General features: G+C 46.7%; 1 protein-coding gene across 1 annotated transcript in view; it reads right to left on the bottom strand.

Annotated features, from left to right (window-relative positions):
* Window positions 1-1866: 1866 nt before the first annotated feature.
* Window positions 1867-15464, bottom strand: part of LOC104160728 (chromosome unknown open reading frame, human C1orf21) — a 17002-nt gene continuing 3404 nt past the window's right edge. The window contains exons 3-4 of the mRNA XM_009698938.1: window positions 12964-13024; window positions 1867-2632 (exon numbers count right to left, since the gene is read on the bottom strand). Of these exons, the coding sequence (XP_009697240.1) occupies window positions 2594-2632; window positions 12964-13024 (100 nt within the window). The 3' untranslated portion in view covers window positions 1867-2593. The remainder of the gene's footprint in view (window positions 2633-12963; window positions 13025-15464) is intronic.

Genomic DNA, 15464 nt, shown 5'->3' with positions numbered 1-15464 from the left:
AAGACTAAAGCACTGGTCTAAAGACTGGACTAAGGACTAAGCTGCTGGTCGCATTAAGTGCACAGGTAAGATGGGAATTGCTTTTCCTCTCTCACAAAACTTCCACCAAAGCCCATGCCTTCAGTGCCATCATCATCAGCAAGGAAAAAAATAAAAAAATTAAAAAAAAAACCAAAAACTAATCAGTGCCTGAAAGAAGCTCCACGTAAAAGGAGGCTGGTGTACTGAAAGACCACGATGTGGCTGTAACACAGGGTTTGTATGGGGAAATTTAGACATGAGACGTTCAGCATCTAGAAAATGAACCATGTTTCAAAAGGACAGACCCAATTCGATCACTCTTGTACTGCTTGTGAAAGTTTTATAAAGCACTTTTGAGAGAAGGATTTAAGGGATCAAGCCCCAGGACTCTACTAATTAAAGCGTTTAAATAACTGAATGCGCAGTCTCTTGACTCTCCTTAGCGTGGCTACCTGCTCGAGAACCAGCATAATTATGGAAAAAAATCATATGCAAGAGGACAGAGTTAACACCTTGAAGACTTCATAACAAATTAAATGGCCCGGTAGCACTGAGAGATGCCAAGAGTCCTAAGAAGGACAATGTGATGGGAGGAAGGCGGTGAAATCTCAACTCCAGGGAGGTCGGGATGCTTGGAAAGAGCCGTGTGGCCAAAGCAGCTGCCAAAATGGAGGGAGGACTGAGGAAAAACAGAATTGGCTGGCAATTTTTGACCACTGACAGGAAAAAGATGCACATGAAGAAACGTGCCAGAGAGGACCCTGTCACTGAGCTTTTCTAGGGAAAGCTATAGGAGCTAGGTAGCGCTTCAGTTGTCCCAGTCTTGCAATACAGCAACCACTCGCCTAAAACTGAGGTTGACCGGAGACCAGGGGACTGAGCAGTTCGCGGCACTCAGAGATAGCTTCTACCTTAAGAAGCCAGCTTGATGCTGCAACCTCACCAACGCCGCTTGGAAAGCTGCCCTTGCTGGAGGTGCTCACATCCAGTCCTGCATGAGTAAGAGTAATTTCCGAGGTCTCTCTCCCCGGTGGGTCCTCCCTTCCCCACTGCCTGAAAGCCAAAGGAAAATCCAGCGTAGAGAAGGAAGCATGAAGAAGTTGTGCTTTTTTTTTTTTGGATGTATTCTAGGTACGGCACAGCAGTGACAGGGAACAAAATCTTCTGACGTGGACTGTCCAACCTTACTCGGAGCAAAGAATGGAGGAGATCTTTTTAGTCAAGAAATTCCCTAATATTTTAGAGAGTTTCAGAAGTCACAAGTGATTTTTTGAAACCCTTTAAAGGGATCTGATTTTCAGAAGGTCCAGTGAAAAACGGTCAACATTAAAGCGCTTCGGGTTGAGTGTCCCACTCAAGTGTCGGCCACATCAGCAAAAAATACTGTTAATGCAATCTCACGGTCTGGTTCCACATACATGACACACATCAGAGCAACAACTCAGTACAATACCGAAAACTGTGTCCTGACAAAGTGTCTCCATGGGGTGCAGTGCAAACCTGGCCCTCACGGTGTCAAAGCAGGAAGAAATATCAGCACAGGTAACAATCTCCTCTGAAATAATAAATACAAAAGGTGTAGTTTTTTTCCTTAACTTTGTTTGTTTGTTTTTTACTCATGACAGCATTTGTTAAAAATATTACATCTGTTTTTCAGAAGGTAATATCCTTTCCATATAATATGGAAAAATAAACTCTACAGGACACGCAACAGATACCCCCAGTTGGCACAGAGCTGCGCTAAGAGACGAGATCCACAGACTCATCAGCGCGGAGGGCCGGTTTTGCCTTCCTTGTCCCCAGACTCTTAAAACATGGTGTTGTAGGAATGGTAAAAGACAAGAATACATAAAAACAGTAAAATGTTTATTTTCTTAGAAAAAAAGAGATTCAAAATGATTGTGATCACACTCCCATTCGTGCTCAGCAAAGCCAATACTGCAAGCTTAGTCCTTGATTAAGATACCTATTAAATGAAACTCTTTTTCCTCTTAAAATACAAATTTCTGCTCCTGTATCACTTCCAGTATTTCAGTGATAACATGCTTTTAATGGATAATGGTTTCTCAGCTTCTTCTCAGCAGAGAAACAAGGCCTGCCATGGCAAAAACATCCCATCTCCAAAGCTTGAAATCACCAGCATTAATAAGCACTCCGGCCCGAACGCGGACTGACAGACAGCTTAAGGGTGTTTCTTAGATGCTTGAACGTTCACTTATGGAAGCTTTGTAAAACACTACCTCATCCGATAGAAAACAGGCCAGAAGCCTCAATAAAATCAACAAGGTCTTTTGGATTAACTTTAAGGATTTGCTGCGTATCTGGACACAGAAAAAAGTGAGAAGTTGCAACAAGTTTTAACTAGCAGCAACAAAAACAGTTCCTTACGAGTTCTTAGCAATATTCCTCATCTGTTCATTAAGAAACACTGTAACTGAATGGAGCATATAATGTGGAAATGATCTTCGTCTGTTATGTAGTGCTGTTCGCTCTAGAAGACTTCCAAAAGGTCTCGACTGGGTTGTAATCTATTTACACAGTAGTATTCCTGGTGCGAGCGGCAGAATTGGCACTATGTGACATCCTCCTCTTCTGAACAATAATCACGACCCTGCAAGGAGAAAAGCCAGACACTTTGTAAACGACTCCTTGAAGACAGGAATAACATAAATCAAGGGAGGACAGACTAACAACAGTAGTATCAGTTCTCTAAATTTAGGAGATTTAAGTTCAGAGCTGGGTAAAAACCTTAAAAATAGGGAATGGAGTTTGTACTACTTCTCCAACCATTTCTCAAAGGTTTGCATGAAACCAGGCGAGGAGACCCTTCCCTTTCTGTCACTGTTAATCTCATAAATTTCATTCCCTATATTCGATCCCAGCGGAAGTCCAATAAACTGATTTACAAAACTATTTTATGTAAAGATACACCTTGATGGACACAACCTTCCAGAGGCATTGCGAAAACGCAACCTCCGAGGCAAAAGCAATAAAGCACGTCATCCCATGAGCAGCCCAAGTCAGCTGCTGGGAACAAGAATACCTCATCTGATAACTTCAGCAAGAGTTTAACATATGAGCAAAAGAGCCTATTCGTACTGAAATCACACTTGCACAAGGAGGGGAAAACAGGCTGAGCTTCACAGCTGGACTTCTTACAGACCAGCCATGTTATGCCTTCCGTCCCACCCCAAATACAGGACTGGCAGCAGCATCTACCTAGGTATTACCCTTGGGAAGGTCTGGAGAAGATATGTCCTGTCCCTCACGAGCTCTTTCTTGCAGAGTGGCAAGAAGAGGACCCGACAGGACCCACCGTCCTTGTTTCTCTACACAGAAACAGCTGGAGCTGAGCTTTTCAACACAGAAGCCACCCAAGATATCCTGTGTAAAACAAGTGCCTCAAACGTAGTACCAAAAATCTCAACCTCTGGACTATTCCGCATTGTCCCCATGTGCCGGGTGTATCACCCGAGCGCTGGCGTGGAAAATCCCAGCAGCCGAGCAAAGGGCTGGCAAAGAAGAAGAAGAAAAGGAGAAACATGAGAGTCTCAGACCTGCAATAAAGTGCAAAAGCTCGATACCATCCTGTAAACAGAAGAGACCAGCAGTGGGTGAAGCTCTGCTCACTCAAGGTGGGACACCCAGTTGCCCCACAAACCAAAACTGGTCACTGTCCTGTCCGGAAAGAGGGGTGGGGGAGAAATAAAAGAGTAAAAAAGAAAAAGGGAGAGATGTTTCTTGATGCGGCGATCGGTTTATTTGGGAGGCACAGCTGGGGTACACATCGGGAACAAGGCTCCAAAATGTCCCTGCAATTAAAATCCCGCTGACGATGCTGGGATTGCAGAGCTCGCTTTGTTGGAGGGTCCACATCCAGGAACGTGCGGTGCTTTAACAGCTCTCTGTGGCCCAACACTAATGGTAAAAGGGCTTTCTTAGGATGTTAAGAAAAAAACCCAAGAGATTAATCAGCCCTAATTTCAATTCAGCATCACTGACCCAGAAAGAACAACAAAAAAATCTCTCTTTGACAAGATATGACTCAGAAAGAAGGAACGCCGGAATACTTTGCAGCGAAGCCCAAATCCATCGGTTTTCTCCATGCCAGAGACCACTGTGCCTTTGGACAAAACCACGAGACTAAGCTGGTGGTGATGAAGGTTTTGTCCAACGTGCGTCAGAGGTGTGAAAGCCACCGGTAACGAATGATGACTGACGCTCAGGGCATTTCCAGGAGCTTCATCTACCTGGTTCCCCGGCCTCCTGCTCAAGAGGGAGCCCCATTGCCCATCATTCCCGCACCAGTGGCCGTCAGTGCTATTAAAGGCTCAAACGGCCCCAAAACACAGAAGAAAGCCATCTTGCTTTTTTTTTTTCCCCATCCCACTCCTCCTGCAGTTCTTCTGCTTCTGGGTTTGCTTCGTGGCAACCAAGTGCATCGCTCCTCAAAAGGATGCCAAGGAATTGCTTAAAAAGCAATGTGCTGAAGAAGTCCTTGCCACAGCATGGCAATACCACCTCTCACTCACTGCCTGAAGGCCGTTGAGAGCCAGGCTGCCGCTGCCAGACACTTTATTTCCATCTTCACACCGATGGGGATGGAGACACGTCGGTGTCTCAGAGGTGGTCTTGGAGGCCACGGCCCTCAGTTGCCAGCGGGCAGGGAGCTGCTGCCATCCCAAGCTTCCCACCAGCGCGCGTGGGCAGCGGCGGCACAGCTGAAAAGAGGGGAAAAACCACCTGAAATGCCAGAAACACCTCCCACGCCTTCCTGCAGCGTGACACGCAGCTCTTCCACCCGCCCAGCCTGGCACAGACCCGCAACCCCAACCCGACCAGTTAATTTGATGCCCAAAGACCCGACAGCAAGATGAGGAGCCCTGCTGCAGCCCGAGGCCGCTGTATTTTTTTGCAGGGGAATGCTCCAGAGCTGGGTTCGTCCCGGCGCTCACTTCAGCAGGGGCGGCCCCCACCAACGTTCCCGCTGGTGGGAAGGGGGAGGATGCAGCGACGGAGCTGGGGGAACCAAAAAAGGCTCCCACAGCCGCTCGGCAGCTGGCTGAAATCTTCACACCCACCTCCCCTCTCTGCCGCAGCGCCGCACGGAGGGGCATGCTGCGAGGCAAGGGAAGGGACGCGTTTGTTACACGCCAAGAGTAATGTTGGAGTGAAGGCACGGCGGGCTCGGATGCCAAATTAGGGGTTTTGATTTCCCTTGGGGGTTTATGGCAAGTTAAGAGGATGTTGCTTTTCTTTCCTTGGGAGAAGGAAGGGCCACGTCCACCATCTCAGTGGTGGGATGCCATACAAGCGGCAGGACCACCCCACCCTGGTAGGTTTAGCTTATTTTGTCACGGGTGGGAATCGGCTGTGAGAGCAAACACCCTGTTTTGCACATCCTGCACCCATCCCAGCTGTCCTACACCCACCGTCCGGGCTACGCTGCAAAGACCCACACCAACACGTGCCCGGCATTTCATGCCGGCACAAAGGCAAAGCATGTGGGGCTCGGCCCGGCAATGTCTGAAACGTCCTGGTCAGGGTTAAGCACATACCAGTCTTTAAGCACAAGGCAAACAGCACTTATGGCCTGGAGCAGCTCCTGAGCAAAAAGTTACGCAGGTGTTTTAGCATCTTCTTGAAGGAGGGCTCGTGGTAAGTGAGGTCTCCTTGAGTAAATACAGAGCAATGGGAATTTATCCTCCTAAAAAGAGCAGGAGGGGGAGAAACCATGCTACAAGGAAGCCAAAAAAGTTACCTTTTTTTTTTTTTCCCAGACAAAAGCTTTTGTCTAAAGCTTATTCCCTAATTAAATTTTTATCAGTAATAACAAGGTCAGTATTCCTCAGGAAGATCAGAGAAGGAATGAAGCGCCCTGTTGTTGCTGCCTTCCTCACTGCATTGTCAATCCGACACGCAGGGTTTCCTCCGCGGTGCTCCTTGGGCAGAAAGGCAGGAGAGGTCTCCATCTCCCCGTTGGCAGAGGAAGTAGGCTGCCTTGGTCCTTCTAAGCTCCATGGCCCCAATCCAGTAAAATACTTTAAAAAAAAAATGTCAATTTTTGACCCCTTGGTTGTTCCAGAGGATGCCTGATAAGACGCTGGAGGAGATGGTACCTCGAATGGCCGCACCGGCGAGCAGTGAGAGGCCTGAGGAATGATCCTGGTGGAGGTGGGCGAAACCTCCCTCAAAACGGTGAGCTGCAAAGCTGAGAAGGTCTTCCGCAGAAACCACACCGAAATACCCACCACGTGAAGCAGCAGTCAGACGATGAGCTCCACGACATGAGCAGAGGAGCTTCAGCAGTATCTAAGTGCAGACTGAAGCGATGGTAGGGGTTTTTTTAGGGAGTAGATGTGTGCCAGGAAGAAAAAGAAGAAACCAGAGAAGGTGATACCCCCCCCGCGCAGCATCGTGGCTGGAAAATGAGGGTGCAGGATTGCCGGCCAAACCCTGTCCCCTGCTGCCCAGGGGAGCAGGCTCCTGCGGCCAGAGCCGCCACCGGCACTTAGCACGTGGCTAAAACCAGGAATGTATGGGCCATCCTTTAATAGCCCTTAATGGCATGGGTTATTAAATAAGTTTTAATAACTGAGAGTGTAAATGAACTACACCGAGGAAGATGAGAACGGGAACGTGCGCATCCAAGTCCAGGTAATTCCCAAGAAATCCCACCTTCCTCCCCTGCAGTTTCAAAATCCAACTTTCAGCTTTTGCAGATATCCATAGAAACACCTTACAAGTGTGTGGATTTCTGGTAATTAAAAAAACCACCCACCCTTACACTCCTTTCCTACTGCTTGCACCCAAACCAGAAGGGCTCATTCCCCTGCTCTCTCCCCTCCCTGCATCTAGAAAGCGCTACCGTCCTGATGCCCCTACCACGGCATGCATCACAGCTGATGATATCCTTTCAGAAAAAAAAAAAAAAAGCAAGGGAAAAAAAAAAAATTCACAGGAAAAGCCCTTTTACCCATTGTTGTGGGTGACAGGCCAATAAACAAAACCTCATGCCGCCCGAATGCAGAAGCCTTCCCGGTTCAATAGCCCTTTGTGGGGCTGGCGGACTTGCCGAGGGAGAGAAGGCAGCTAAGGAGATGCTTCTTCCGCCACGGCTCTGCAGCTTGGCACCAGCATCCCTGCACCACGGCCCTGGCGAGGAGAGGAGGAAGAGGAGGCCGGCCGACCCAGGAGAGGGAAATGAGCTGCACCAAGCAGTCCTTTCTTCTGCGACGGCTGAAAGAGCTTGGGGGACACAGTGGCCCCTTTCAGAGGAGGTGGCCGGCGCTGGGAAACGTTAGCCTGGCTCTGCGGTGGGAACCCTTTTCATCATTCTGGTTTTGTTTACAGCGCTCGCAGAAAGGATGGGAAGAAAATGCTGGGAGGCAGCACTAAGTAATTGTATACGGCGCTAATTTTTGTCCGTTTCTTATTTTGTTAGAGAAAAATCAATAGAGTCATTAAGAGCAATCCACTTTGCTAATGAGGTTTAGCCTAATAATTCTGCCCTTGCATACATTTCGGTTAGCAACCCCCTCCTATTTCTAACGGCACTCTTTAAATACGATACAAGGAGCTGCATTGTGTCTTCCCCCCCACGTTTCATGCCCAGTTTTACTAACGAGGGGATGGAGCGAGTTGCTGCTGGGTACCTCTCCCATGGCCTCCAACAACAAACCGGTAGTCTCCAACCCGGCTTCTGGCAGCCAGGTGTGCGGATCGGCGGAGAAACCCCTGCAAACCCACCCCGACACCAGTGCCGGTGTTCCAAGACCCAAGTTACCTCTCGACTCCAAGCGACATCCCCTGCGGTGGAAACATGATGCCCCAGGCTCGGGGTATCCACCGACCACATGAGAGTTCATGGCAAGACATCTTCATGTGCTATGACAATTTTAATCTCATTTTTTCCCCATGAGAATGTTTGCGTTGTGATTATTTTTTATAAACCACTGTAGCCATGTCAGAAACAGCTTATGATGATGAGACCAGTGACAATTTCCTCTGGTAGAGCTTACCTGGATTGTTTTGGGTTTGTTTTTCTTTTTTTTTTTTTTTAAACCACAAAGCCAGAGATGCTTCTCTTCTGGGGGTACAATCTCCAGATACAATCCTAGACATTGTTTGTTGACTGTTCAGTTATACCTCAGCCTTGGTATTTTTTCCTACAGTGAGACAGCTGCCTACACACTGTGCCACAGCCGACAGTAATAATACATACTTAAAGGAGATCATTTCTGATGATCATTTTACTGCTCCGTACGTAGGATTCAGAGAAAGCAGTCATTTTTCAAACCATTTTCCATGATAGCCATCATCAAGATGTTTTTGCTACCAAGCGCTAAATAGGGTAAATTTTCCACATTCAACACTTTATACGTCATAGTTTTTAATTTTGCTTTTATTTCATATTTTCACACAAGCCCTGGTGGGGCAGGGTCCACTCAAATCTATGGACTTGTGCCTGCAAAGACTGCGCCCAGGATTAACTCTCCGCTCTGAGCCACCCCGTTCAATTAATGGGATTTCTTCTTAGGGGGTAAGGTGGAGTTTGCGTGTGGTCCTTTGCCACCAGGGTCCAAATAAAGTTGAAACGTAGGAAGAAAAAAACCCAAAACCCCAAAGGCTGGAGAATTTTGGGGAAAAACACAGTAATTCTTCTGCTGTGTTTCACAGCGACTCTTCGTGAATCCATACGCAATATCTAACTAAATTACTCCTTGCACTATTAGAAAGAACCCAGGCAACTCATTTATTCGCCTGAATGCCAATACAAACGGCTTAATTTTGCTATAGTTTCTCACCGCAGCCAGCAGAAAACAGCAGGAGTCACGCAGACAAGGGATGCTATTACCAGGTCACATTTCTATCTTCTTAATCACAGATGGTATTTCAAACCCAGATTTATCACACCGTGATGACTGCAGTGACTTTCCCCGTCCCATCGCAGCTAGTGGGGTCCATTTCTCCTCTTCTGGGCATCACTCAGGAGATCTCAGACTCCTTTAGGCAGGATGTGTCAGCTGCTCTCTGCTTCCTTCTTGGGTTTCCAAAGTCGTATCCCTGCCTTCATTTCTCAGGTCAAGCGAACCATTTGTACTTCTGACCCACGTCTTTCTAGTTTACTCGGGGCGGGGCGGGGGGTGTGTGTGCTCTCTCCTCAAGCTTAATTGCTGCTATTACCTGTTGCTCGTCCTTGGCTGGAATATATTCATGTCATTTCAGGCAAGCCCAATTTTCAAAATACGATGATAACGCTGTCGCCAGATGAGCTGCCTCCTTACACTGCCTGTCTCTGCTCCGTTTTCTTCCCAAACTCTTTGTACACGCATGCCTTTTTGCGTCCAAAAGCAAAGCTTGTGACTCCACTCACAATAACTTCAGCGAGTGTGAAACCCCGAGAGGACTTGCCGCAGCCCCTGGCAGATGTCGGGAGCATTTCTGAGCCAGCTTTCGCCACAACTCTCGGGCCTCGTGCTGCTCACAGGTGCCTTGGTCTTTCCTTTCCTCTTGTTTCCCGGTGCGGTGCACATCCAGCCTCAGTGTCGTGCTGAAGCTGTGCACACCCTCTGCCACGACACCAGCATCCCACTGTCTGAAAACCACCCCATAGCTGCGCTGGGATTTGTTCAACCTTTTAATCGCCTGGTTTCTATCTGTCTGGATGCATGTTGCTACGCCACGGAAACACCATCACCAGAAGTGCTCTGTGTCACATATGTCACATATACTTATGACACAAACGTATGACATATACTACTGTTTCCTGTGCTGTCGACTGCGTAACTCTACCCAGCTACTCCCAAACCTCCCACGTACTTTATGTCTCTGGTTTCTCATCAGGTTTTGTTGTGTTGTTTTTTTTTTAGCTCAAATTCTGGTGCCTCTGAAATGACTGGGTTGACTCTAGCAGAACCAACATCTAACCCTACATACAAGACTGACTTTTACATTCTCAGTCAGTCCTACCTCAGCATTCAGTGCCGAGCCTTCATTTCGGTATTTCTTCCTTCCAACGAACCCTATGAATTGAATTACCATAGTCACACGCAGTTCCATACATGCAAGTTGTGCTCGAGCTCCCTGAGCAGGGACAGACACTCACGCAGAGAGAGGAACAGATGTCTCCCTCTGAATGCCTCGCAGTGCTTTGACACCAAATTTTGGTAGACGGAAGCTCCATGTGTTGGGGTTGACATTCTGGTTTTTACCTTTGGGTGGCATTTGCAGAAGGCAATTCAGCTTCCTACAAGCAGCCAGGAACGCGGACGTGTGCTGGGTAGCGACAGGGGCTAGACTTTCAGAGAAATTCTCCAGACCATTTCATTAAGGCTTGTTTTGATCTCCAGGACTCACAAACACTTCGTATGTTCAGTTGCTAAAACATCAGCCTGTGTTCTTTCCATTTCACACTTTGATTGCAGAAATTTTACTTTAGTTGACCTTCCTGTCCATTTAATTGTTTTGCTGAGTCCAAAACGCCCATTTAATTTTCCTCTCTAATTCGTAGCACACACATTAGAGTTGTGGTTACTCATTTGCATTAGGTGACCTAACACCCCTTGGGATTTCAACGCAAGTTGAGGGATGTTTTGCTTCTGACTGTAGAGTTTCTGTAGACGTACCCAATGGAGTCAGCGATGGACAGCGTGTCTCCATTACAAATCCAATGCTACTCATGGCCGTGGTTACGTGAACATTACAACATGTTTTGGGACCTCATCAACCCTAGGCAACACCTCCCCACTTCTGCAGACTATTTCAGCTGTATCTGGTGAGCTGCTCAGTGACATAATTCTTTTAATTGTCCAACTGCTGTCCTCCATTTCCCTGGAGAAGGGACTCAAAATGCTACTTAGGGATCAAACAAAACCTCTCATATTTTCCAATCTTTCTGGCACTTGTGGTTGATACCTAGAAAAATCATGTACTGTGGGCAAAGATTAATTAAAAAACCCCAAACTTCTCTTAGGAAGACTATTTCCACTGGCACAGGAGGTCCCCAGAGAAAGCAAATCCCATGTTCAGCTGCGCATTAACTCCTGCCAATTCCATTAACTGTTAGCAGCTTCAAATGCACGGGAGCCATCTTTCTCTCTTTGACAGATAAAACTGTGTATCTCCTCTAAATAGGCAATCACCGGATTAAGAAGATAAATTGGTACAAGAGTCCTGGAGAACACCTGTAAGCATCTGAGAGCATGACCCAACAGCGAGGAGAGATGGTCAACTGTGTCGCAATGTGGCAGCTGGTGAATGAATGGTATTACTGTCCTGAAACAAACCTTAAAAACAAAAACTAACCTCAATTCCCAATTAAATACAGCCACCAGATGGTCTGTAGATAAGATAGATCTAGAAAATCCATTTCACTGGAGATTTTGTGTTTGACACTATGGAAGGTGATGATGTCCAGGAAAAGCATCTAAATAATTATAGGGTGAACACATTTTTTCAAAGGAGATGGAGCTATATTATGGATATGTAGAAATTTTACTTTTAAATGCATATAGGTTAAGTAAAATCTTACCCTTGTGAAATAATGGCATAGAAATACTCTCCTCAGGAAAATACAAACTCCTCTTCACTTCTACTCTTCCCCTTTACCTAATTTTTTGCTTTCATCATTTTTTTTTTTTTAGACTAGAGTAACAAATTTGTTGCTTGAGACAAGTAAGATATCCACCCGCTGTAGCACTCCAACCCCTAAGACCAGGAGTGTTGGCAAAAATGGCAGAAATTCAGAGTCATCCAAGTAAAAATCTCCCTCCTACTCTGCAACCCAACACTATAAGTTAGACTAGACTAGACTAGAGTATTTCAGTTGGAAGGGACCTACAATGATCATCTCGTCCAACTGCCTGACCGCTTCAGGGCTGACCAAAAGTTCAAGTGTGTTATTAAGGGCATTGGCCAAATGCCTCTCCAACTCTGACAGGCTTTGGGCATCGACTGCCTCTCTGGGAAGGCTGTTCCAGGGTTTGACCGCCCTCTCGTAAAGAAACACCTCCTCATGGGTATATGGTTGGACTCGATGATCTTTGAGGTCTCTTCCAACCATAATGATTCTATGTCCAGCCTAAACTTGGGAGTACAAATTACTTTATTGCAATTGGGGAAGCAAATATTTAATATCAAGTATTAAATAGCATACGCCACTCCAAAATATGAAGCGTAAAGAGTATATTGGTGAGCAAACATCAGCTCAAGGTATAAGCAAAGGCTGAGATCTAGACTTGATCCAAATAACCCTTTAATTCTTCAAGTCTCAGTTTTCCATCTATGTTGTGGTAAAATTATTTACTACTATCTCACAAAGAAGCTAGGATTCTCATTTAAAAGACGAAACACATGAAAGCTGCTATCCAGACAATGAGATATGCAAAAAACTATTCACCCTCTTCTTCGATACATCTCCAGCATCACTATTTTACTCAGTGTAGGCCCTGAGGCAGGGTTATCCATACATACAGCTACGTTACCCCTTGGAGCCAGGAGCTATTTTGAAGAGATTCGGCAAGAAATTAGCAGGGTACTCCAGATACTACGAGCGTCACGATTCCAGTTGTCTCCCACAGAGATTAAATGAAATATCAAACCACTAAGGGCATAAAACCCTGCTTTGCTCTTCTCCTTTATCCAGTAGTCCACGTATATCCTGAATGTTTGAGTTAATTTGCCATTCATCCTAGACTGGCAATGTTTCCTGAAAACAAAGGATTCTCTCCAGTACCTCTTGCAACCTCTTTATCTTTTTGGTCTTCTTTGTGCTTGAACTATCTAACCAACGAGTGGGAAGGGGGATCTCAGATCACAGCCCCTTCATGTAGTGGAGAACGTGGAGCGCTGCAACAGGCAGTGTCCGGTTGTCCTCCCCATGGAGCCGGGAAACCTGTGCGTCCACCTCCCCAGTGAAAACATACGTTTATTGCGTCTTACCTTTTCAATTTTTTCATCAAGCATTCTGAAGAATTCTTGTTGGCTTTCAGAGATGTGCATGCTGAAAGGCAAAGGAACAGTATCAGTACCAAGAGGATTTCTTCCATTTTAAAATACTGATGGTGCAGTCCGGGGCTGTTGAGGGACCCAGCTGTAAGCTTCCACCACTGTGAAAAATAAATCACTTTACACTTGCATCTCCAATGACAATTTTTAAAGCTTTTTTTTTCCTTTTTTTGGTTTGGTCACAGAAAAATGATTGCATTTAGTTCTGTGTATGCATGCTACACTTGGGATGGTAACTAGGACCCGCACACATCCAGAAGAGACTACTCCCCTTTCCAGGCAGACTGCAGAAACTTAGTAGCCCACTACCCTTCCTTGGGCCAGCAAGAGCCCCCTCTGCGTCAAGACAGAAGGTTTTTCAAGACTGCCAACCTCACCACCCCAAAATGAGATGCCTACAATGCGGGGTTAAAGCCTCACATTGGAAGATCGGTGGGCCCTGCTACAGCTGGGCTCTGTGCTCAACACCCAGAAACATCTACGAGCCCAGGCTGGTCCTTCCCTCCCAGACGGGTGGTCCTTACTGCTCCCTGAGCGGACCCAGCAGATTATTCACTTCAAATAATTCTGCAGCCCCAAGAGGCTGAGGGTTAGCGATACGATTTTGCATTAGTGAAGAGGGCTGGAAAGTACTCTTATCCGTTGTCTGTAAAATGCTGATGGCGGCAGAAGACAAGCCTTTCCCCAGGGGGGACCTGCATGCTAAAAATACAGGAAGGTCTGACACAAAGGAGAGGACGGGGAGACAAAGATGAGGATGCATGGCAGACGGTATTTGGGGTGTGTCTGCTTTATTTATGTCAGGGGGTGGTGAGAGCCTCCTTCCTGAAATAACGATATCCCTCCGGGAAGGTGAAGCTGGAGCATCCTCTGGACCCACAGCAGGGAGGAGTGCCTGCACCCGTGGGGAGATGGAAAAAAGCACCAGAGACTCAATGTGGGACAAAAAAAAAAAAAAATATGCAAAAAAAGGAAGGATGGGACACTGGTGCCAGTGTTAACAGTGATGCCAAATGGTTAGAAGGACACACAGCTCTTGGAGATTTTCTCTGACGCTAAGAGCTGGTTCTGCTTGCTGAATTCGCACCCCACGATCCTTTCAGCTGTAATGAGTTAATACTTCTCCCAAGTGCCCAACAACATCCTGCACTTCCCTACAAAGCTCAGCATTCATACTTCACTTGCTATCGGGACGAACGTATACAATGATTTGCTTATGCTGGACATAAATGAAGGCTCAGTTCAGAAGAGAAGGTCTCAGAAGTGGCATTAAAACCTAAAGCTGGTAATTCAGGAGAGGGAACAATTCACCTTTCAGTGGCTGTGGGAGTTTTTGTCGCCAGCTGTCTGCCTGTCCCTTAGGTTCCCAATTCCACCTGAGATGGGCAAAAAATGTTTGTTTGGGGCAGCCGACCCTGTCACCTGCATATTCAGGTGTCTTGGAGAGGGCCACTAGGGCAGTACAGCCCTTTCTGGGTAGGTAGGCACTAGAAAGATATTCTTGCCTTTGCAAGACATCAACATCAGAGATCCCGTTTCCAATAAATTGAGATGACACTGTAGTGACTCACCCCAACGATAATTTATAAGGAAACTAAATGAAGAGCGCCAAAAATGGAGTATTGTGTTGCCATATGCATGAAAAGTCCCACAGGAGGTCCTATAGCCCTTGCAGGCCATGATCTTCAGAAAAGTTTGGCTGGGCAAAAGTGCCCTACGATTTAGAGATGCAAACTAGACACACACACGCTGACATTGTGTGTATTTTGAGGAGCTGTTTAGAATTGTAAAATCCATGGTAGGGCAGAGAACTGACAGAGTTAATGAACAACGGAAGAGTCAGTAAACCACTAAATCTAAGCAGAGTTCTTGGGTATCCTTCCAGACAAAAAGCCTTCCCCAAAGAGAAGCATGGACTTAATTTTCCTTGTAAGAAGCACATCAGAAGGCATGAAAATGTATTTTTAGATGTTTCATGGCATGCCAATGAAACACATTTTGCCAAAAGATGGGATCTTTATCCTCAGAATCAGTACAGACTGAGTGATGAAGGGATTGACAGAAGCTCTGCCGAGAAGGACTTGGGGACTCGGGTGGGTGACAAACTGGACCTGACCCAGCAATGTGCACTGGCAGCCCAGAAAGCCAACCGTATCCCGGGCTGCATCCCAAGCAGCATGACCAGCAGGTCGAGGGAGGGGATTCTCCCCCTCTGCTCCGCTCTGGTGAGACCCCCCTGCAGTACTGCCTTCAGCTCTGGGGTCCTCAGCACACGAGGGACATGGACCTGTTGGAGTGAGTCCAGAGGAGGCCACGAAGATGATCCAAGGGCTGGAGCAGCTCTGCTGTGAGGACAGGTTGAGAGAGTTGGGGTTGTTCAGCCTGGAGAAGAGAAGGTGCCAGGGAGACCTTAGAGCAGCCTTCCAGTACCTAAA

This window comes from Cariama cristata, unplaced genomic scaffold (assembly GCF_000690535.1).
Source record: "Cariama cristata isolate BGI_N322 unplaced genomic scaffold, ASM69053v1 scaffold1244, whole genome shotgun sequence".
Classification (NCBI taxonomy): Eukaryota; Metazoa; Chordata; class Aves; order Cariamiformes; family Cariamidae; genus Cariama; species Cariama cristata.
The sequence above is the reverse complement of the archived record's forward strand: the minus strand, read 5'-3'. Positions and strand labels throughout refer to the sequence as shown.